General features: G+C 42.3%; 1 protein-coding gene across 4 annotated transcripts in view; it reads left to right on the top strand.

The window, feature by feature from the left end:
- The window catches only part of LOC149322987 (filamin-A), a 108,885-nt gene that overhangs the window by 74,159 nt on the left and 13,665 nt on the right, over window positions 1-21,061 (top strand). Inside the window, exons 31-40 of one of the 4 annotated variants that reach the window (XM_089485800.1) lie at window positions 154-177; window positions 3,856-4,103; window positions 8,016-8,123; window positions 10,263-10,353; window positions 14,527-14,667; window positions 14,799-14,927; window positions 16,358-16,531; window positions 16,621-16,782; window positions 16,921-17,124; window positions 18,790-18,942. In XM_089485800.1, the coding sequence (XP_089341926.1) occupies window positions 154-177; window positions 3,856-4,103; window positions 8,016-8,123; window positions 10,263-10,353; window positions 14,527-14,667; window positions 14,799-14,927; window positions 16,358-16,531; window positions 16,621-16,782; window positions 16,921-17,124; window positions 18,790-18,942 (1,434 nt within the window). The remainder of the gene's footprint in view (window positions 1-153; window positions 178-3,855; window positions 4,104-8,015; window positions 8,124-10,262; window positions 10,354-14,526; window positions 14,668-14,798; window positions 14,928-16,357; window positions 16,532-16,620; window positions 16,783-16,920; window positions 17,125-18,789; window positions 18,943-21,061) is intronic. The other 3 variants (XM_089485801.1, XM_089485802.1, XM_089485803.1) reach the window with 3 other exon arrangements.

Below are 21,061 nucleotides of genomic sequence, written 5' to 3'. Positions count from 1 at the left end.
TGCCGGGCACATCCGGCCACACTGCTTACCACTGTGGGGAAGGTAAATGTCATGTTGTGTGTGGTTTTTCTTGTAGTTTTTTTTAATTGTGCACTGTTCTTTGCGATTGTTGTCTCACTCTGATTACTCTTGCTCTTTGCCCTTTCACCTCAGTGTCGATTGGAGGTCATGGGCTAGGTAAGCAGCTTGCTAATGGCTTCCCCACTCCCCGCACCCCACTTCCAATATTCCTGCCTGCCTGCTTCCCCTTGCAGCCTTTCCCTAGCATGGTTCCCTATACCTGCCTTAGACTCCACCTCTGATCACAATTGGAAAGAAGGCAATAGGGTTTCCAGTCCATTTGGATTAAATGGCATATTCTAGTTTGGTGTTTCCCAACATGCAAGTTTCCAGATGTCAATTGGGGTACAACTCCCCACCCCTTCGCTGTTGACCATGATAGGTGGGATTTCTGGGAGTTGAAATCCAAAAACAGCTTTGGGTCAGAAAGTTGCAAACCACTTCTATAGTGGGAAAGAGGCTCTTTTAGGAGAGCATATATATTAAAACTAGGGTTGCCCAGTTTAAGTGGCCTATTCCTTAAGCATGAATATGGATATTGCAAAAACTTTGTGCAGAGTAAGCACAAACCTGTTTGATGTTTAGCTTAGGTTATAAAAAGGTATTTGTATTTCCTACTGCATTAAACATACTACAGTCAAATTAAGTTCAAACAGCAAAGCATGCTGTTAATCTGTGGCTCCACCCAGATCATCAATTGTATCAAAAGTTGCAATCCTAGAGAAAGCCTGATGGTCAGTAGCCCCATTTAGATCCCTGATTTAGATCCCTGCTACCATTCAGTTCCAGTGAGATAAGAGACGAATTGGTACAGTATCAGTTCTGTTGAGTAAGATAATGTAATCCGTGTGAAGGTAGACAGAGGATATGTCCTTCTGATATGGCATTATTTGCAGTTTTCCTCAAGCTTGGAATAATCTTTCTAAATATATGAACTCTTAACTCCCATAATCTTCCCATAATCTGGTTGGGGATTATAGGAGGTATGTAGGCCATAGAGCTGGAAGATAACAGTTGGGGAAAAATAGTTCTGTGGCAGCTTCTAGAATATCTCAAGCCAAGGTGTTCCTCTCTTTACCTCTCAGAATGGGAGGTTTTATTCTTTTAGTGCTGGCATCTTTCTTACAATTTAATCGGGGATGGGAACAGGCAGGGAAAAATCTTACTTATAAATCTTCACTGTGCTTGGAATGTGTGTTCCAATTTATCATTTGGGTTTCTGCCAGTAGGGCAGGATTGCTTGCTGCTCTCTAGTCTGTACTTCTGGCTGCCAGTCATTTTGCAGAAGGGTCATGCCCTTTCTCTCCAATGTTCATTGCTGGCTGTGAATCCCAGGGTGGATCTAAGAGCATAAGGTGGAGAAGGAGCATGGCAGTCCTGGAATTCCCTGCTTCTCTCCCACACCCCCATGGTTGTCCTCTCCCATCCTTAGTCCTGTGCCCCATTCCCAAAATCTTGTCTTCTGGCTAGCTGGGCACGCACAACAAGGTGTATGAGATTGTATGGTGGGGGAGGTGAAGTCTGGACAGTGCATGTTTTCCAACCTTTGGGCAAAGGCTGTCCTCTGTGGTGAGGCATGTTGCAAGCACTGTAGCAGCTTGGAGGGTTCACCTGAACTGGTGAGACATCTGGCCTTGGCTTTTCACAAGATATGCAATATCTTCCTTTCAAGACTACATTTTAGAATTGGCCAGTGGAACCCTGGAGCCACATGAGATTGCATGTTTTAATATGGTGAACTGCTACTTCTGAGCAGGCAAATTCATTTTCCTTTTCTCATAATAACTTCATCTTGGTGTCATTCAATGAAATTGATTGATGGGAGATCCGGGACAGTTAAAAACAGATACTGCTGCATGCAGTTTATACCAAAAGTGTTCTGTTTGCTTCCACAAGATGCAGTGAGCTTTCAGAGCCAGTTCGCCACTGTGGGGAGTGAGTGAGTGAGTGAGTGCTGAACTAGACAGACCTTTGGTCCAATACAGCTAAGTTCTTTAACAGATCACTATTTCTCATATTCAGAGCAGCTGATATTATGGGGGTATTAAAATACCACTGATTCATCTTAAAATTGGCTGAAAGAGAGAGCAGCAAGTTGGTGGGGCATGGCTCTTTACCATGGGCGGCCCAGTCTACCTGGAGTCAAAGCACATCTCCATTTGCCACTTCAGGGGGACTTTTCATGTTTCATGTGGTCACCAAACATTCTGAAGTCACCTATTCCTTGCCCTTGGCTACTTTACTAGGGAGCTTGTGAATGAAATTGACAGGGTTTCTCAGCATGCAAGCCCTCCAGAACAGTGTCACAGTGAGAATAAAAGACCCAGGTTGGACTACATTGTGTCTAATATTGACCATAGGGTCCCCTTACTAAATTAGGCACAATTGCCATAGCTTGTTGATGTGAGAGAAGGAGGCATTTACTACCCCAAAGAAGCAAACTCTTATGGCAAGCATGTCCATGACATTTTTCTCTGTCAGTTACATTGGTAACTAGTGTCCAAAGAAGGATAGATTTTTAGGTATTCAAAACATGCTGTTCGAGACCTTCCATAACCATTGTTTTCTGAAGTTACTTCTCATTAAGTGGGATGGACCAATTAAAACCATGCTCAAGTGGCATCTGATGGCTTGTCTGTATACAGAACAAAGTTCTTATTTTGCTTTAATATTTATTTATTTATTTGATTAATATCCTGTCCTCTTCCCAAAATGGGTCCCAAAGCAGTTTACAATACGGAGGCCTTGGATTCTTTTCCAGTGAGAAATGGCCTCTTCTGATGGACTTTGGCACTGGCATGCCCCCACTTGCCCTAAGCTGTAACAACTCTTGCACCCTCTCCCACAAGTTCTGCTTCTGCTGGGGTCCAATCATAGCTTTGGATTGTTCTAACTCTAGTCTTGCTTTAGTCTTTCAATGTGATGCTGTCTTGCCAGCTCCTTGGAGTTTGTATGGAAACCTAGAAGTGGGGGATCTGGCCTAGTTCCCAGCCTCCTGTACCAGCCAGCAAGATTTTGAAGCCCCCCTTCCCTCTTGCCCACCCTAGTGCCACAGCATTGGAAGATGGGAAGGTTTTCCCTCACATCTCAACCTCTGTTTCCCTTGCATGAGCACAAAGGAAAATGAAAGTGAAGCCTTTATCTCAGTTGAAAATGCTTTGGGTGACAGGTTCTTACTTCATTCTCAACAACAAGAGCCCCAGTTTAGAATAGAACAGAATAATCTGAATGCTACTGAACAGGGCTTCAGGTGTTTTGGTGGCACACCTGAAAGTATATTCTGGAGCAGCTATGGGTCTGCAGATTGCAGGGGCTATAGATATTTCTTCCCAAAGTTAGAATCAGGGCTTCTCATAACAACAGGGAGCAAAATGCAGTTAAAACACAAACTCAGGTATTCAAATTTAGACACACTCATCCTTGTGGGAGTAGATAAATACAGATATTGTTGTCTGTGAAAAACCTTCCATCAGTTTTCCAGCATGACTCAGGAGCTAAACATGTTGAGGGTCCATTCAAAGGCTTTGCATTTGAAGGAGCAATGTCTGAACTACAACGGCCAATTTATCCCATGCCATAATTGGCTGACTACTAGATATTTATCCCTTTGGAAAACTGACCCTTTTTGTCTCAAATTTCCCTGGCTGAACATGAGGAGAGTTGGAAAGTAATGCCAGTCTCTTTGGCTAGGGTTAGAGGCTGGGAACTTAGGCTGAGATCTCCTGTGCATGTCAGGGAAGAGGGGTTGCGGTTGGGATCAAGTTCTCCATTCCCCATGGGTCTCCCTTCTACCAGGAGCTGGCATTGGCCCCACCATCCAGATTGGCGAGGAGACCGTGATCACTGTGGATGCCAAGGCTGCTGGAAAGGGCAAGGTGACTTGCACCGTTTGTACTCCGGATGGCACTGAGGTGGACGTTGATGTGGTGGAAAATGAGGATGGCACCTTTGACATCTTCTATACAGCACCCCAACCAGGCAAATATGTAATCTGTGTGCGCTTTGGAGGAGAACATATCCCCAACAGTCCTTTCCAGGTCACGGTGAGTCTTGGGTGTGACTGGGGAGAAATGTATATGTGTCTGAGGCATTCTGTAGAAGGACAGTACAGCAGTGATTTTACTGCTTGGACACTTGCCAACCTGACAGCTGTGGGTAGGGGTGGGTTTCTCTTCCAGGAATGGTCACTAAGTAGGCCTCCACATCTTGTTGGATTGCAACTTCCATCATCCCACACCGTTGCTTGTGCTGGCTTGGGCTGATGGCAGTTGTAGTCTCCCAACATCTGGAAGGTATGTTCCCTGGGGCATGAGCCATCCTAGAAGTCTCACCTTTTCATCTCGATTATAAATGGCTAGAGTACTGCTTGATGGCTATGGAAACTTAGTGCCCTCTAGATGGATTGTGCTGTGGCTTCAATTTTTTCCAGCCACCACAGCCATTGGGGATGGTGAAAACTGTAGCTCAACACATCTGGAGGGCACCAGGTTGAGGGAAGCCAGCTTATTGGGTAGATGTGGACAATATGACTCCACTCAGGAGACAAAGCAACTTGCATAGTTTACAGTGGGGAGAGAGGGAGAGACTTGGGAGTCTTACCTTCAAAATATAGGGGCACAGCAGTGCTAAGTGTTAAACAGAAATGTAAGCCTTTGTGTGTTTGTCACCTGCAACCCAGAGTCTGTCCAGGGTGGGGAACCTTTCAACCTACATGTCTCATAATTCAAACTGAAGTCCAAAACATCTGGAAGGCCAGGGTCTCTCTTCCCCCAATATGAGATACCTGGACTGATTCTGGGTTATAAGTCAAATTGGCTTTCCTTTCCTTGCTGTTATCTGAAATATGTGTAATCTGGTTTAACATCTGGCTTGAAATCTAGCTGCTTGCTTTGGGAGGCAGGTGCTCTGCCTTTCATAAAGCCAGACTGTTCTTCTGATCTGGGCCATGTACATTTCTCTTTAGTTGGCAAAAATTTGAACCTAGCTCTCTATTTGTGTTTTTCATGCAGGATTATGAATTCTTTGTGCCAAAAATCCAGATTTCTGCAACAAGGGAGTTCAGATTAGACCTAAATCTCCTTTTTAAAAAATGAAGATCAGTTTTGAAAAATACATTGTATTTTGTACAAGGGAAGGAAGAGATGAACAAGAATACCCACAACTGCCTTTTGGAAGGCTTGCTCAAATTCCCTCCTGATCTCAAATTTTACTGCTTTGTGACTTTGAGGGCTAGAACCACCTGTTCCTAAAACTATGAGAATGTCCAGTTCTTTGGTCTCCTATCCTTGTTTGGAAGCTTTGAGAGCAGTAAGCATTCCTTGACTTGTAGCCAGAAGACTGTTATAGTCTAAGTTACTCACTTCAGGTGGAGATTTGTATTTCTGAATGCTTCTCTGTAAACTCCCTGTGTGTAGCAAAGAGGCACATACAGTTTCAGTATAGAAGAACATTTTTTTTACAAAACTGCTCTGTCTTTCTCTCATTCTCTGAAAGTGTGACTTCTTCATTTCCATTGTGCGTAATTTGTAAAACTGTGGGTCAGCGTTGGTCTTACAGTTGAAATAGATTCAGGAGAGAAACTGAGTGTGAGAAAGAGAGAGAGAAAGAGAAGTCCCTCAATGGCATTTATGTTAAATACCATCTGACAGCCAAAGGCAAGCTAGCAACCCATGAATGTTTTACACACACACACCTTGTCTTCCTAGAACTTGTGACTCATTGCTTGGCTTTTATTAAAGAAGCTTTCCTGTTCAAATGTTAGTCACACTTTCCAGGTTCCAGCACAAAAGGAGTCCTCTGGCTCATCACAGAGATGTGGGAGGGAGTGCTGGAGGACAGTCCCCCCCCCCCCCCCGCATTGCTTCGGCCCTTTCTAGCTATTGTCTTGTGTGTTTAGAGAGCAACAAGCATAACATCCTTCAGCCAGGGAAGTTTTGACTCACTGGAAAGTAATAACCTGATTCTTCTCTCTCCTCCTCCAACCCCCAAAAGAGAAAACTGAAATGTCCCCAGAGGAGCAAAGCATCTTTCAAAGCCAAACTTAAATTGTAAAAACCTCTCATTTTTTGTTCAGTCCCAGCCGCATTGCCAGCTCCTCCTCCTCCTCACAGTTTCCGTTTCCTAGTTAACATCTAGATGACATTCATAATGCCAGTCCCAGGAAGGTTTATTCCAAAGAAAGTCCCCTAACTGCATTCAGTGGGGATTACTTGCATAAAATTATATGCAGGATAAAATTTTACTTGCTTAAAACTTTACTACAGCCTGAAGTAAAGTTAATGTAAGATGAGGCTACCTATAACTATTGGTCTGAGAGGGCTATGTATACCTCTGAATCTCAGTTGTTTAAAGAGACCAAAAACTAGACATGGAGTTGCTCTCATAGTCTGCTGGGTCCCCAATGGACTAGATAGGCCTTTGGTCTGATCTAGTAGGCTCTTCCTCTGTTCTTTCATGATCCACATTAACCTTAAAAGGACTTCTAGTGCCATGTTGCTAATAGAGCAGATATAGATCTTATCCACTATATGCTCTCTGCTGTTGCTGGCTCATTAAAATTGGATGTTTTCTAGCTAGAAAACTGCAGTGATTGTGAAAACATTCCTCCCTTCACGAAGGCTCTAATATAGGGAGCAATGCTATAAAAAAGAGACATATTTTAGCCCTGCCATGACGTGGGCTTCATGTATATAAAAAAGAATTTTTTAAAAATTCCATTCTGAACCTACACGCTACATTCCTAGACTGCCTCTGCCCCAGATGTAAGTTGGCATACCACAGCACAAAATGCACATGCCGCAGTGAGATCATTATTTTGGGTTGGTAAACAATGCTGGCTTTCTTGTCCATCCTGATCTTACAGCACTCTCACAACATACAGCATCTTAATACTTAAGCTCAGTGTTGTGGGACTGCAGAAATGATTTTGCACAGGGACATGGGGTGCCAGCTGCACCTGTTGATCCTTTTCTAGTGTGTCAGGGCTGTCCTAATGATCTTTGTCTTTTGAACTTCTAATTACCCTATTTCCTCAAATGCAGCTTGCATAGCTCTCAGGAACTGGAATCTAAATCCCAGTTTCCTTTAAAAATAAGTTCCTAGCTCTCATGACTTTTGGTAGCTGTGGAAATTTAGTGACCATGCCAAATTCAAAACCAGAGTCCTTTCACAAAGAACGAGTGAATACCATAGTATTTTTATAGACCCAACTCATTGTAAAGGCTGGTTGACTCCCTTGTCTGTGAGGTGTGAATCTGCTTTGGGTTTTATTCTGAACATTCAGATGTTCAAATTGCTGAATGCTGCTCCAAAATTATGTTCAGCACCTTGGCCAGAGAGTTCAGACTGAAGCCTAGAGTGGTTATATCACCCCACTGAAATTAGAGCCACCAGGTGCCACTGAGGTCTTGAGAAAAGTTACTTTTGGCTTGCACAAACTGGTTTTTGGCATATAAGGAGTCCTGCATGGGTTTGTTTCTGTGTACAGCCTATATGGGATGCTTCCCTTCCCACCAGGGAATGGCATGGGTTGAGGGGAGACACAGATTCTTCTGTGTAATTGTGAGTAGGCATTGAAATTGTCTCTTCTTTTGGGAAATGGCTGGGTTTATGTCAGAGACAGTAGCCACTGCAGATCCTCTGAGATGGTTTTTAAGATAACTACTTGCCTTTGAGGCCTCTTAAACTGTTCTGCGCAAAGTTCTGAAGTGGAAAGAAGCACTCTTTTTTTAATCCAGGACTAGAGAATGTGGGGGCTTTCCAGGTGTTACTAGACTCCAGTTCCCATCAGCCTTAGGCAGCCTGGCCAGTGATATAGGCTTCAGTGGAGACAGTCCTTAACATCTGGAAGGCTGCAGGTTTTCCCCACCCCAGGTTATAATGGACACCCTAGCCTTGATTTGGCTTCTCCATTGATTGGTCCATTCTAACATTCTTGCACCCCATTCCTGCCACAGGCCCTGGATGGTGACCGCCCGACCCCCCAGCAGATGGCTCAGCCGATGCGTGCCCCACCCTACACATATCCGCCTGGTGCACAGCAGCCCTGGGGACCGGCAGTAACAGTTCAGTTTCTTGGTGGAGAAGCTAGCCCAGCACATTCTGAGTTTGGGGCAGCGCCCCTATGGAATTCAGTAGCCTGCTTTGCACTGTCTGGCACTGCTTGGCGGCTGAAGGGGGGTGGGGGAAGGCTGGGTTGCTGCTTTGGAGGTCACAATACCAGAGACCCCTTCTAACTCACTTCCCATGATGACTCTGGCACAGACTGGGTTAGCTGGAGTACAGGAACCCTGCTTCTGCAAGCTGATGGTGGCATTGGAGGCCTGATACTCTCCAAGTGTAAATCCCTGCTGCAGCTAAGAAGATGGAATTCAGTTCCTTTTGCTTAAGTCCTGATGCGGAGGAGGGGATGCCTCCTCAAATTTAATGATCTCTTCCCTCACCAATTCCTGATGAAAATAAATCTTGATGCACTTGCTTTTAACGTTGGAGGGGGGAAAAATACTGCTTGTGTAGGTACCTCACAAGAACCCAACTGAAGGGCTTTGGATGTATTTGGTCTAGAAATGGCCCTTGCAGTCACATTTCCTCCACTTCCCCTCATTCCAAATGTGCATGCATGCTTGAATGCTGCTGTAAATAGCCTGTTTCCATAAGTAACCTCAGGGTCTCTCCCCTCCCCACTTTTCCCTTGCGTTTGACTCACTGCACCTGAATTCCAGAGGTGGGGAGAGATCCTCCCAGAATGTGACAGGATTTGGGCTTTTCCCCAGTTGTCTTTGTCTGAGGTCATATCCCTCTGTTTCTTGATGCTGGGCAGGGGGGCCATCCATGCTTTGTGTGTTGTCCTTGTCGATGCCTCTGCTCCAGGGGATTGCCAATCTCACTCAGGCTGTGCTAAATCCATTTTTTCCAGAATATGAAGGAATGCAACAGGTAGCTCTGCAGTGATCCTCCCATTCGTGGCTTTTATGGAGACTTAAGTAACAATTATTCAAGGACAACTACAACTGGAATCCTACTTAGCATGCTAATTGTTGCCCAGGACAGTTATAGTTGTGATGGGTAGGGAGGTTCTTCAGCTATATAGATGGTTTGAACTATAGCTCCCACAGCCCCCTTGCCAGTAGTTGTACTCGGTGGATCTTTTGGGAATTGAAATTTCAGTGTCTGAAGGACTAAAAGGTCCCTGTCTCTGAAGCTAAACATGAAACTGACCTGCAGATCACTGGATTTCTACCACTTGAGATTCCATCTGAATTCAGCCAAATTGGGGTAACTAGTGCCCAGACCAAAGGGAGAATGCAGCATAGAAATAAGGACAGGGAAGCTGAGCTGCTAGGTCTTATCCAAAACTTGGGGAAAAGTTAATTTTGGGGACTACCACCCAAAGGCCTGTGGGATTCTGGGAGCTATCTTTCTGATATGTAACTCTCTAGGCTCCCGTGTCATTGTGCCTTCTACATTGGTGTCACACAAAGCAAACTGCACAGAAGGTGTGATACTTCCTAGTAGTAGTGCCCCAATTCCTTGGAGAGCAGCTTTTAATACTACAGGAAGCACCACCTTGAAACAGCTCTTATTTGATCCAAATGCCCCTCAAATGAAAGAGGGAGATATCCCATCGGGCTGAATGGCTTCTGAGGTTGGGAACCAAACCAAAGATAGCTTCTTAATTGAGAGTTCTAAAATATGTCAGCTTGGAATGGGTAGAGCTTGGAAAAGTTGTGTTTTGGGATACAACTCCCAGATTGCTGGCTGTTGGATTCTGAAAATTATTGTTGGAGGGAGACAACTTTTGCAAGCTCTGGAAACAGGGGCCGTGTCTTAGAATGCCCAGTCAGCCATTCCAGGGGTCTCATGGTGTCCAAATTCTTGATCACAGCTTAGAGCAAACGCTAAATTCTGCTTCATTACCTGCCATTTTGCTTAATTACAAATCCTGAAACTGAAGGACTGAAAGAAAGTGGGAGGAGGGATTCCCAAACCATTTGTTTGAACACTGGTCAACTAGCACTTAGGAACTACTGTATAAGAAGAAAAACCACCAAGTAACCTTTTGTGGATCTGTCTTTGTCAGCTCTGTGTTCCATCGCTGCGTTTATGGACTCTTGCCATTCTTTCCTACCATCTCGTCTCCCATGGCTCTCAAAAACCTAATTCTCACTATTCTCTTGGGGTGGTGGGGTGCCTTTATTTTCCAGGCAACAGATCGTCCTGTCAATGGGCTGGATGCTGGGCTCCGGCCTTTCGACTTGGTTATCCCTTTTACCATCAAGAAAGGAGAAATCACAGGTAATACTGTATGATGCTGTATGGCTAGAAGGATTGTCTTTGGCCCCTGGTAAAAGACTTTCATTGGCCCCACCTGGCATTAAATCTAAGGCCTATATGAGGCCAGTGTGTGTTAATTTATAAAGCACCATTGGTGTGTGTGGGTGTCTGTGTAATAATATCTCAGGCACACAGAAGGCATGGGGTCAGAACTAGGCTACTGGATTTTTTCTTGATTTTTTAATAAGAATTCCTGATGCAATCAGAGTGTTGGTGGAATAATATTTCTGGTGGTTCAGACAGGAATTTCAGCTTCTGATACTTCCTCAAGATTAGTAATACTAGGAAAAGATCTAGATTTATTCTGATTTTGGAATAAAAGATAGCCCTAGAATGATGTTTTTACGCTGCAGCTCCCATCAGCCCTAGTTATCTGAAGCAATGGTAAGGAATCAAGGAAGTTTGCAGTCCAAAAAACATCTTGACGGCTGCATGTTTTCTAACCCCTGTGTTACAGTTAACATTCGAAATGTTGTAATCTGCTTCAATAAGTCCTTGCTTTGCAAGGGTCCTAAGGGATTCCAGCCTTTTTAAAAAAAAAATTAAAAATGAAATAAATTTTTTTTTAAATTTCACCACATTGGTTCTAAATTTCTATAAAAACTGACCAAATGTCCAAATATAAGTCCATTTGTAAATTTTGTCTATATATTTTCTTTCAAACATTGCAAGCTACATTAGATGTTCTATCCATTGGATCTAGGTGGAGAAAAACTATTTGTTTTCAGTAACAAAGTAGTAATCTTTTAGCAGTCAGAAGGATGTAAAAATCCACTTCCATTGATTGCTTGTTAATTTCCAAGAAACAGGTAAATAATTCAAAGCAATATGAATATCGCTGAATATCAAGGAACCTTTCAAAACCAAATTTACTTGAGTGATTACATCTCCCAAAATACAGCCACTATGGGACAATTGTAAAACATAGTCTTAAGGAAGCATTATCATGATTACATCTCCAACAATGTGCTTATTTAGAAATCCCTTTCCTGAAAAGGTGTTGTGGCAACCAATATCCGCAAAGAGCCAATTCTGCTATATAAGATGTAGTTAACCTGTAGCCATACTAATAATAGTGTTAAACCAATGGCCCTTAATTGGTCAGCATTAGATATTTCAAGTCTTTATTCCATACTTACTGTAAACCTCATCATATTTATTTATAGAAAACAGAAATTTATACATATACATTGTTGTTTTGCATACTTGGTTAGCCTCAATTAATGTATACTAAGGGAACCTTGAATGTAGTTAAATCTGAAAATCTGAATTGTAACAAATGTTTCAGTTGTACAGTTGCCCCTCCAAGTCCGCGGACTTAGAAATCTATGGAGGGGCAATCGCCATTAACGGCAGTGGGGCATGTGCCCCATTCAGACCTATGGGGCTTGAATGTGTGCAATATTTGGAACTCGCGGGGGGGGGGGGGGAGAACGGATCCCCGCGAGTTCTAAGGGCCAACTGTAAATACTACCATTTAGCTGATAGTGGTAGTTTTAAACCAGTCCTGCAAGACTGAAAAGGGCAAAAACTCATCCTCAATGACGAGTATCTGATTTAAGGTAACAATCACATTATTGGCTTACACCTTCCATAAAAATGGTTCCTTACCAATTTTCAAATGTGAATTCCCACATAAAGTCATTTGGCATGAGCATATCGTAAGACACAGAGTTCTAACTGTTGAAATCTTTGGCAAAATTCTGCCTTTAAAAAAATAAAATGGGAAAGAAGTACTTCCTGTCTATTTGAATAAAAAGTGCCAGAAATGACGACACCAAGGCCGACCCTAGTGGATTACTTACTTTAAGTGGCTGTATCCAAAAATTAGTCCAAGATAAACAAATATGCCCGATGGAAGGCTAAAACAATCCTTCCCCATTGATTTTCATCCATTTCATTGAAATTCTAGGAGATGAGCCCCCCTACCCCACAAATGTTTATGTTTATTTATAAACCGCTTTTCCAATGATCAAAGCGGTGTACATGTCATTAATCAAACAGTAAAAACAGTAAAAAGAGTCTACATCATAAAATACATATTAAAATAGAATTAAATTCAAACGACAGTAAAAACATCAGATAAAAAACTGTTAAAAACATAGCAATCTATTAAAACCAAACTGCAAAAACAATAGAGGAGGTAGAATCTTAGATGAAATTGGGAGGGTAGGCTTGTTGAAAGAGATAAGTCTTTAAAGCCTTCTTGAAGGCTTCCACCGTTCCACTGTGGCGGATATCTTCAGGTAGGGCATTCCATAAAGAGGGCGCTACAGCTGAAAATGCCCGTTGCTGTGTTGTTACCAATCTCACCTTAGGGTGGTCGAGTAAACATTTTCCTGTAGTTCTGAGCGTGCGGGGAGGATTATGTAGGGAGAGGCGTTCCCTCAAGTAACCCGGGCCCAAGCCATTTAGGGCTTTAAAGGTAATAACCAACACTTTGTATTGGGACCGGAAACATATAGGCAGCCAGTGTAAGGATTTTAAAACAGGTGTTATATGGTCGGACCTCGGTGTCCCCGTAATTAACCTGGCTGCAGCATTTTGAATCAGCTGTAGTTTCCAAACCTGATACAAAGGTAGCCCCATGTAGAGCGCATTGCAGAAATCCAAACGAGAGGTTACCAGCGCATGTACTACCTTTTCTAGGTCCCTCCGGTCCAGACAGGGACGTAGTTGGCGAATCAGCCGGAGCTGATACCAAGCACTCCTGGCCATCGCATCTATTTGAGATGATAAATGTAGGGATGGATCCAGGAGTACTCCCAAACTACGTACTTTATCCTTCAGGGGAAGTTTAATCCCATCAAGGACAGGATGACAAATTTCCCTGCCCGGGCTAGGGGAACCTATCAAGAGTACCTCTGTTTTCTCTGGATTCAATCTGAGTTTGTTTTTCCTCATCCAGCCCATTACTGCCCCCAGGCAGGCATCCAGAGGAGAGATGCCATCCTTAGTCACTGTTTCAGTCGGAGACATGGAGAGATAGATCTGGGTGTCATCAGCATACTGATAACACTGAGCTCCATGGCTCCGGATGATCTCTCCCAGCGGCTTCATGTAAATATTAAATAGCATGGGGGACAGAATGGCTCCCTGAGGGACGCCTGATGTAAGCTCTCTTTTACGAGAGCAACTGTCCCCCAGCCTCACCATCTGGAACCTACCCGAGAGATAGGATCGGAACCACTGGAGCGCAGTGCCTCCGATACCTAATTCTCCCAGGCGTTCCAGAAGGATACCATGGTCGATGGTATCGAAGGCCGCTGAGATGTCCAAGAGCACCAACAGAGTAGTATCTCCTCTGTCAGTGGCCAGACGGAGATCATCGACTAAGGCGACCATGGCAGTCTCAACTCCGTAACCCACTCTGAAGCCTGAATGATTCATTTAGTTTTTGGAAATGCTTGTAAGGTATAAATAGATAAATTTCATGAATAACATAAATAATTCTAGGTATAACATTCATTTATGTGTTTATCTTACTGCAGAGAATCATCCTTAAGCTCACCCATCTCTCTAAATCTTGTGCAATACCTTTTATCAGCTTACTTCTATTTAAGATCAATCATCTGAAATAAATCCCTAAGGTTAATTGTACTCGAATAAGTAATAGAATTTGGATGATATCGAAACTGCCATGCTTTAAATATACTAGAGTTTGTCTTGTCTCCCACTGGCAATATTTCTGACTTGGACCAGTTAATTGAATACCCAAATATTTTATCAAAATTATTAATCAGCTGCATTAAAAGAGGGACCGGCTGCTTGTACTTTGAAATGAACAACAAAAATTGTCTGCATTTTTTAAAATTCTAATTTTAAATTCTAAATTAAATTCTAAAATGATATGCTGCTCAAATCCATTGATCCTGGAATTTTCTCTAATAGTACATGCTAAGAGTTGCAAGCACAGATGGAATATGAAAAGAAACAATGGGCACTCCTGCCTTGTACCCTGTTTCAAAAGGGATTCCAGCTTTGTGCAAACAATTGATCTAGCTCTCAGCTACTGGATTGAGGAATTGAACTCAGATTCTATTGAGAGATCTTCTCTAATGTGAAATCCTGGCTCCTTGGCTTCCTACTCTGTCTAAAGCTGACTGTCTTGTCTTTTTTCTCTTTCCCTTGAAGGTGAGGTGCGTATGCCATCTGGCAAGGTAGCAAAGCCAGACATCACGGACAACAAGGACGGCACAGTGACAGTGCGCTATGCCCCCACAGAGGCTGGCTTGCATGAGATGGACATCCGATATGACAATATGCACATCCCAGGTAACTTCTGCCAGAGATATTAGGGCTGTGCTATTGTCTTGACTTGTTCTGATTGGATGTTGGATTGTGTTTATGGGGAGGGAGAAGAGTACGTAACCCAATGACGCCATACCTTTCTTCCCCCTCAACAGGCAGCCCCCTTCAGTTCTATGTCGACTATGTCAACAGTGGTCATGTGACTGCCTATGGGCCAGGACTTATCCATGGGGTGGTCAACAAGCCAGCAGTCTTCACTGTCAATACAAAAGATGCAGGAGAAGGTGAGTCAGACAAGTTCTCATGATACTTCCTTCTTTGCCCTATTTAAGCTCACATACCTTTGGAAATAGTCCATTTCATTGATAGTTGGCTCTCGGATCTTTCTGACACTAAATAAGGTTGCAGGTACTCTCAGCTTCATGTAGGTGCAGAAAACGGCTGCCTGATATCTCCATTCATTGATGGAGGGAGAATTATCATTGTAAAGATGGGCTTAACATTGTGAAAATAGGACCTAGAGACATATTTCATTTGTAGCATTTTAGGAGGGAGTCAGCATGGTGTAGTGGTTTGTATGTTGGATTATGTCTCTAGAGACCAGGATTTGAATCTCCACTCAGCCATGGAAACCCACTGGATGACCTTGAGCAAGTCACACACTCTCAGCCTCAGGAAGGCAAGGGCAAACCCCCTCTGAACACATCTTGCCAAGAAAATCCCTTGATAGGTTCACCAAACAAACTGAAGGCATACCTCAACAAACAAAGATTTGATAACCTGTTCTATAGCTGAAAAACCTCCTAAAAGTGGCTTAAGAATCAATATAGAGAAGGTAAGCCAAGCCCAAATGTTTAGAGTATGAAGGGCACAAGAAAAAAGGAACACAGAATGAGGAGAAAACAAAGAAACTGAGGCCCAAGATCTCAGTGTTAAGAGGTTCCAAAGCCTGGACCAAAGGCTGCAGGATGAAATCTAGGGAGGAACAAAGTCCAGCAGAGCTGGCAACTTGGGAAGGCTGCAATTCTGATTTCAGTGGAAATACTTCTTGTATTGATTAAGGACACATCTCTACTGCATAAATACTGCACTTTGACACCACTTTAAAGTGCTGCAGCTCCATCCTCTGGAATCCTGGGAATTGTGGTTTCACAAGGTGTTTAGCCTCCTCTGCAAAAGAAAGCTGGTGTCTCACAAAGCTACAAATCCCAGGATTCCGTAGGATGGAGCTACAGCATTTTAAGTGGCTGTCAAATTGCAGTATTTCTACAATTCAGATACCCTAAGAGTAATGCATTGCCATAGCTAGGTGTGTGTGTGTGTATTGATTCACAAAAACCAAGGTCACAACCTTAGCTTCAGATAATCATAAATAAATTAAATCAGTAATATGTGTTCTAGATGTTAGTAAACTTTGTGGGCTGTTTTGCTTGTTTGTTGTTTTTGGCTTCAGAAAATATTGATATCTTTTTGACAAGTTTTAGTATGGCTATGAGACTTTGGCATTTATTTTCATCCCCGCTCTTTTCCTCAGCCTGGTGGATAGGCTGCTGAATGGTAATAATTAAAGGTTCTTCAGGTCTGTGCCAAACAAATTCATCCTTGACTTGATTAACAGAGTATGCATAGGCCTGTTTTTGAGTTGTTATCCTGTTTACTCATAGTAATGGACTCCTCATTGCCTTCCCTGATTCACTTTCTGAATCTGTTGCAGGTGGCCTCTCCCTGGCTATTGAAGGCCCCTCTAAAGCTGAGATTGGCTGCACCGATAACCAGGATGGCACTTGCACAGTGTCTTATCTTCCAGTCCTACCGGGTGACTACAACATTCTGGTGAAATACAATGACAAACATATCCCAGGAAGTCCCTTCACTGCCAAGATTACTGGTGAGATCTGAGGCCATACTGGAAAAGGGGATGAATGGATTGCTACCTATCGTATACCAAAGTATGTCCAATCTCTTTTTCTCTTTCAGGAGATGACACGATGCGAATGTCACACCTCAAAGTGGGTTCTTCTGCCGACATCCCCTTGAACATCACAGAGACAGACCTGAGCCAGCTGACTGCCACAGTAATCCCACCATCTGGCCGTGAGGAACCCTGTCTGCTCAAGCGGCTGCGCAATGGGCATGTGGGTGAGTATCCATGATCCTTGATTTCTGACATACCATCTCCTCCCACACCCCTACCCCTTCCCCAGACAGTTGGTAAATGGGGTTGAAGTATATTGACCAGCATTCTCTTCCTCTCTCCCACCCCACTTATTTCTGTAGGAATTTCCTTTGTGCCCAAAGAGATCGGAGAGCACATTGTGAACATCAAGAAGAACGGGCTACACATCCCCAACAGCCCTATCACAGTGATGATCAGCCAGTCAGAAATTGGCGATGCTAGCCGTGTCAGAGTCTCTGGTCCAGGGCTCAGTGAGGGCCGGACCTTTGAACCTGCAGAGTTCATCATTGACACAAGAGATGCTGGTATGAACATGTTGGTTTTATTTTAAGTGGGGTTTAAAAATGTTTAAACTATGATCCTGTGTGATCTTTTATAAAACTGATATTAATAGCCCAAACTTGCTGCCTGACCTTTAGTCAGGTACCTTATGTGTGCATGCGTGCATGTGCCTTCGTCATCTGTCAACTTATGGTGACCCCATGACTTTCGTAGTTGCTTCTTAGGCAACAGATACTCTGACATGGTTTTGCCAATTCCTTTCTCTAAACTACAGCACCTAGTATTCTTTGATGGTCTCTCATCCAATTAATAACCAGGACTGACCCTGCTTAGCTTGCAAGATCAGACAGGATCTGATGCATTTAGGGTTCACTAGCCCTACTTTTCAGAATTTGGAAGGATTAAGAAGGAGCTAAAATCCATTCTGAGAATCGAGATTTCAGCATTTTCCTTTTATCAGTGGCCCACCTGAGCCATGAAGCCAATGATGATGGCAGTCATGAAAGGGAGATCAGTATCTTCTCAGACATTGGACCCCAAATATTTTGGATTTCAACTACCAGAATCTTTGACCATTGGCCATGCTGTTTGAGACTTTTGAGGCTTGAGATACAAAACATTTGGAGTAACACAAACTGAGAATTGATGGTTTAAAGCAAGAAGAATCCTGGTAATCCCGGGGTTAAGATGGAGTCCTGTCTATTTCCTAGCCTCTCTTTATGAGTAGCTGGTGCAAAATAAATTATGCAAAAAAGAGATTTTATTTGCCTAGATCAGTGATGGCAAACCTATGGCACGCGTGCCAGAGGTGGCACACAAAGCTTTCTCTGTGGGCACATGTGCCGTCGCCCCAGCACAGAGTTTGCCAGAGTTTGTTACTAGAAAGCCAGAGGGATATGGCACGTTGTGATAAATAAGTGGGTTTTGGGGTTGCAGTTTGGGCACTTGGCCTCGAAAAGGTTCACCATCACTGGCCTAGATTCTGTAGTCTCTCAGCTAGTGTCCGTACATGTTTATACCAGAGTTGTGTGACCTCTTAGTTTTTTTTAAACAAGTTTGTAAATCTTGACAAGTTATTACTAAAACTCTAAACAAGACCTAAACAATATTCCCACCATTCTACACTAATTAAGATTCAATAAGGATAGCTATTACAGTGGACCCTTGTTATATGCTGGGGTTTGGTTCGTGGAAACTCAAGTCCCATTAAATATAATGACATAGCAAAACGGTATCCCTTGTAAAAAATGGAAAAATCAAGGTTTGATATTTGAAATTTATACTTTTTTGGAACATTTTCAAATCGTGGATGCTTGAATCCATGTATAAAAAAATCCGTGTATAAGAAGGGCCGACTGTATTAGCATGAAGAGAACCATGATATGCCTGCCTGATAGGTAACGGTGAAAGATGCAAAGTCTTCCCCCAACCCCAAAAATTGCAACCCTAATTAAGCTATAATGATGGCTTGAAAAAACAGGGTTTCAAAGCCAAATTATTAAAAGAGCTTAATAATTGTCTTAATGGGTATATTGGAATTTTTTTTGTTTTTGACAATTTGCAAATGTAACAGGTTTTATAGAAACAGAACGTGCTTCTCAATCATCCCTAGTATATTTACCTGCCATATGCAGCTTTGATGATGAAGTCACATCCTCTTAATCTCGAACTGCTTCTCTCTCCTTTAGGTTATGGTGGACTGAGTTTATCTATTGAAGGACCCAGTAAAGTTGACATCAACACAGAGGACTTAGAAGATGGGACTTGCAAAGTCACCTATTGCCCTACAGAGCCTGGCAACTACATCATCAACATCAAATTTGCAGACCAACATGTTCCAGGTGAGTGCAGTTACTTGTGGGAGAGAACAAAAGTATGCTAAAGCAGGTTCAGGGAGGGAAGCTGGAATGTGATGAACATTTGAGGAGTTGGAAAATACCTGTAATGCTTATGTTGCTCAAACAGATTGGCAGTTTGTCCTTCCTTCCCTTATTTCAATTGGATAATATTGTCATCATCATTGTTTATTTATATAGTGTTTTCAGTGTATGTGGTGCTTTTCTTTTTTAAAACTTTATTTTTATTAAAAACAGTTCTGTATAAAAAAAATAACAACAAAAATCATTTCCATGACATGGTATTTGTTACATTTCTTTCATTTCATGTTAAATGCATATCTAATCTTATATTTATTTTTATATCTTATATTTAAATTTAAATGATGTTCATTACAAAACAAAATTAATCGAGAATTATATCTATGTAGTAAATGAAGTTATACCTTCTCTCATTGAGTTCTCAAAGCTTTGTGCAAATCTATTAATACCGTATGATCCTAAATTTATATTTGTTCTACTGTATATTCTAATGGTGTTAGAATAAGATTGTGAGTTCAGTACCAGCCAGGGGCTTAGAGTCAACTCAGCCTTGCATCCTTCCATAGGGCACTAAAATGAGTACCCAGTTTATTGGGGGCAATTAGTTTACACATTGTAAACCACTTAGGGAGTGCTTAAAAGCACTGATAAGCAGTATAGAAATGTACTTGCTATTGTGATTTGCTGGTTTGTGTGACTTTTCCCTGAATTTTATCAACTTCTGTTCAATTTGTCTGATCTGTATTCATTATTTCAGTGTTTTTTTATGATTTGTTACACTTTTGACTTATTGTTTCCTTATCTATTTCAAATTTTCCTTTTTAAGTCCATTTTCTGCTCCATTTATAATTGCAGTATTCCATAATGGTATTCCATTCTGATTCTGTTTTTTTCTGAAGATTTGTCACTTATCCAACATGTGAATTTATTCATCTCCATTGTTTCCACCAGTTTTAGTAACCAGTCATCTATTGTTTGATTATTAGATGTTTTCCATGTTTGGGCAAGTGATGTTTTTGCTATAAAGACAATATTATATTTTGTCAGTTTTCTTTTCCAGCTGGATTTGGTGTTTGTTGACCATGTTAAGTAGATATATTTCAGGTTCCATTTGAAATCTGATACTCAGCATTTCACTGATTGTTGTGTCAATATCTTTGCAAAATCTTTTTATTACAAAACAATTCTACCACATGTGGACCCATGAACCTGCTACCTTTTCTACATTTCAAACATTTATCCTGATCAGTTTTGTATATTTTAATAATTTTGTCAGGCATTAAATGCCATTTAAAGATCATCTTTAAGTAATTTTCTCTTATATTTTGGGATTTTATTTATATTTATTTATTATATTTATTTGTATCCCGCTCTTTTCCCAGGACTGGGACTCAGAGTGGCTTCACAGCATTAAAAACAGTACAATTAAAAACATTAAAATTAAAATAAATAAATAAGTACATTAAAAAGGAATTATTTCCCGATCTGCCTTCTGACTGACCAGGAGCACCTCTGTCTTGTCTGGATTAAGTGTCAACTTGTTTGCCCTCATCCAGTCCATTACTGAAGACAAGCACTGGTTTAGGACCAGGACAGCCTCCTTGGATTGAGGTGGGAAGCAGTAGTAGAGTTGAATGTCATCTGCATATTGATGAATCCGCACCCCAAAACTCTGGACAAATTCTCCCAGTGGTTTCATGTATATGTTAAACAACTTAGGGGACAACACAGAACCCTGAGGGACCCCACAGTTCAGTGGCCAGGGAGTCGAAGAGGAGTCCCCCCCCCCCCCCAATATCACCTTCTGGGTTCGCCCCTCCAGGAAGGAGCAGAGTCACTGTACCTCCAAGCCCCATCCCAGAGAGGCAGTCCAGAAGGATACCATGATCTATGGTATTGAAAGCCGCTGAGAGGTCCAGGAGAACCAACAGAGGCATACTCCCCCTGTCTAGTTCCCTGCGTAGGTCATCCACCAAGGCGATCAAGGCTGTCTCTGTTCCATAGCCAGTATTTGATTTTGTGAATTGAAAAGTCTTTTTTCTGGCATAGATCCAACAGCACTTTTCGTCAGTGGCTTACAGTT

This window comes from Sceloporus occidentalis, unplaced genomic scaffold (assembly GCF_023333645.1).
Source record: "Sceloporus occidentalis isolate IW3139 unplaced genomic scaffold, rSceOcc1.0.p SCAF_1, whole genome shotgun sequence".
NCBI classification, from domain to species: domain Eukaryota; kingdom Metazoa; phylum Chordata; class Lepidosauria; order Squamata; family Phrynosomatidae; genus Sceloporus; species Sceloporus occidentalis.
The sequence above is the reverse complement of the archived record's forward strand: the minus strand, read 5'-3'. Positions and strand labels throughout refer to the sequence as shown.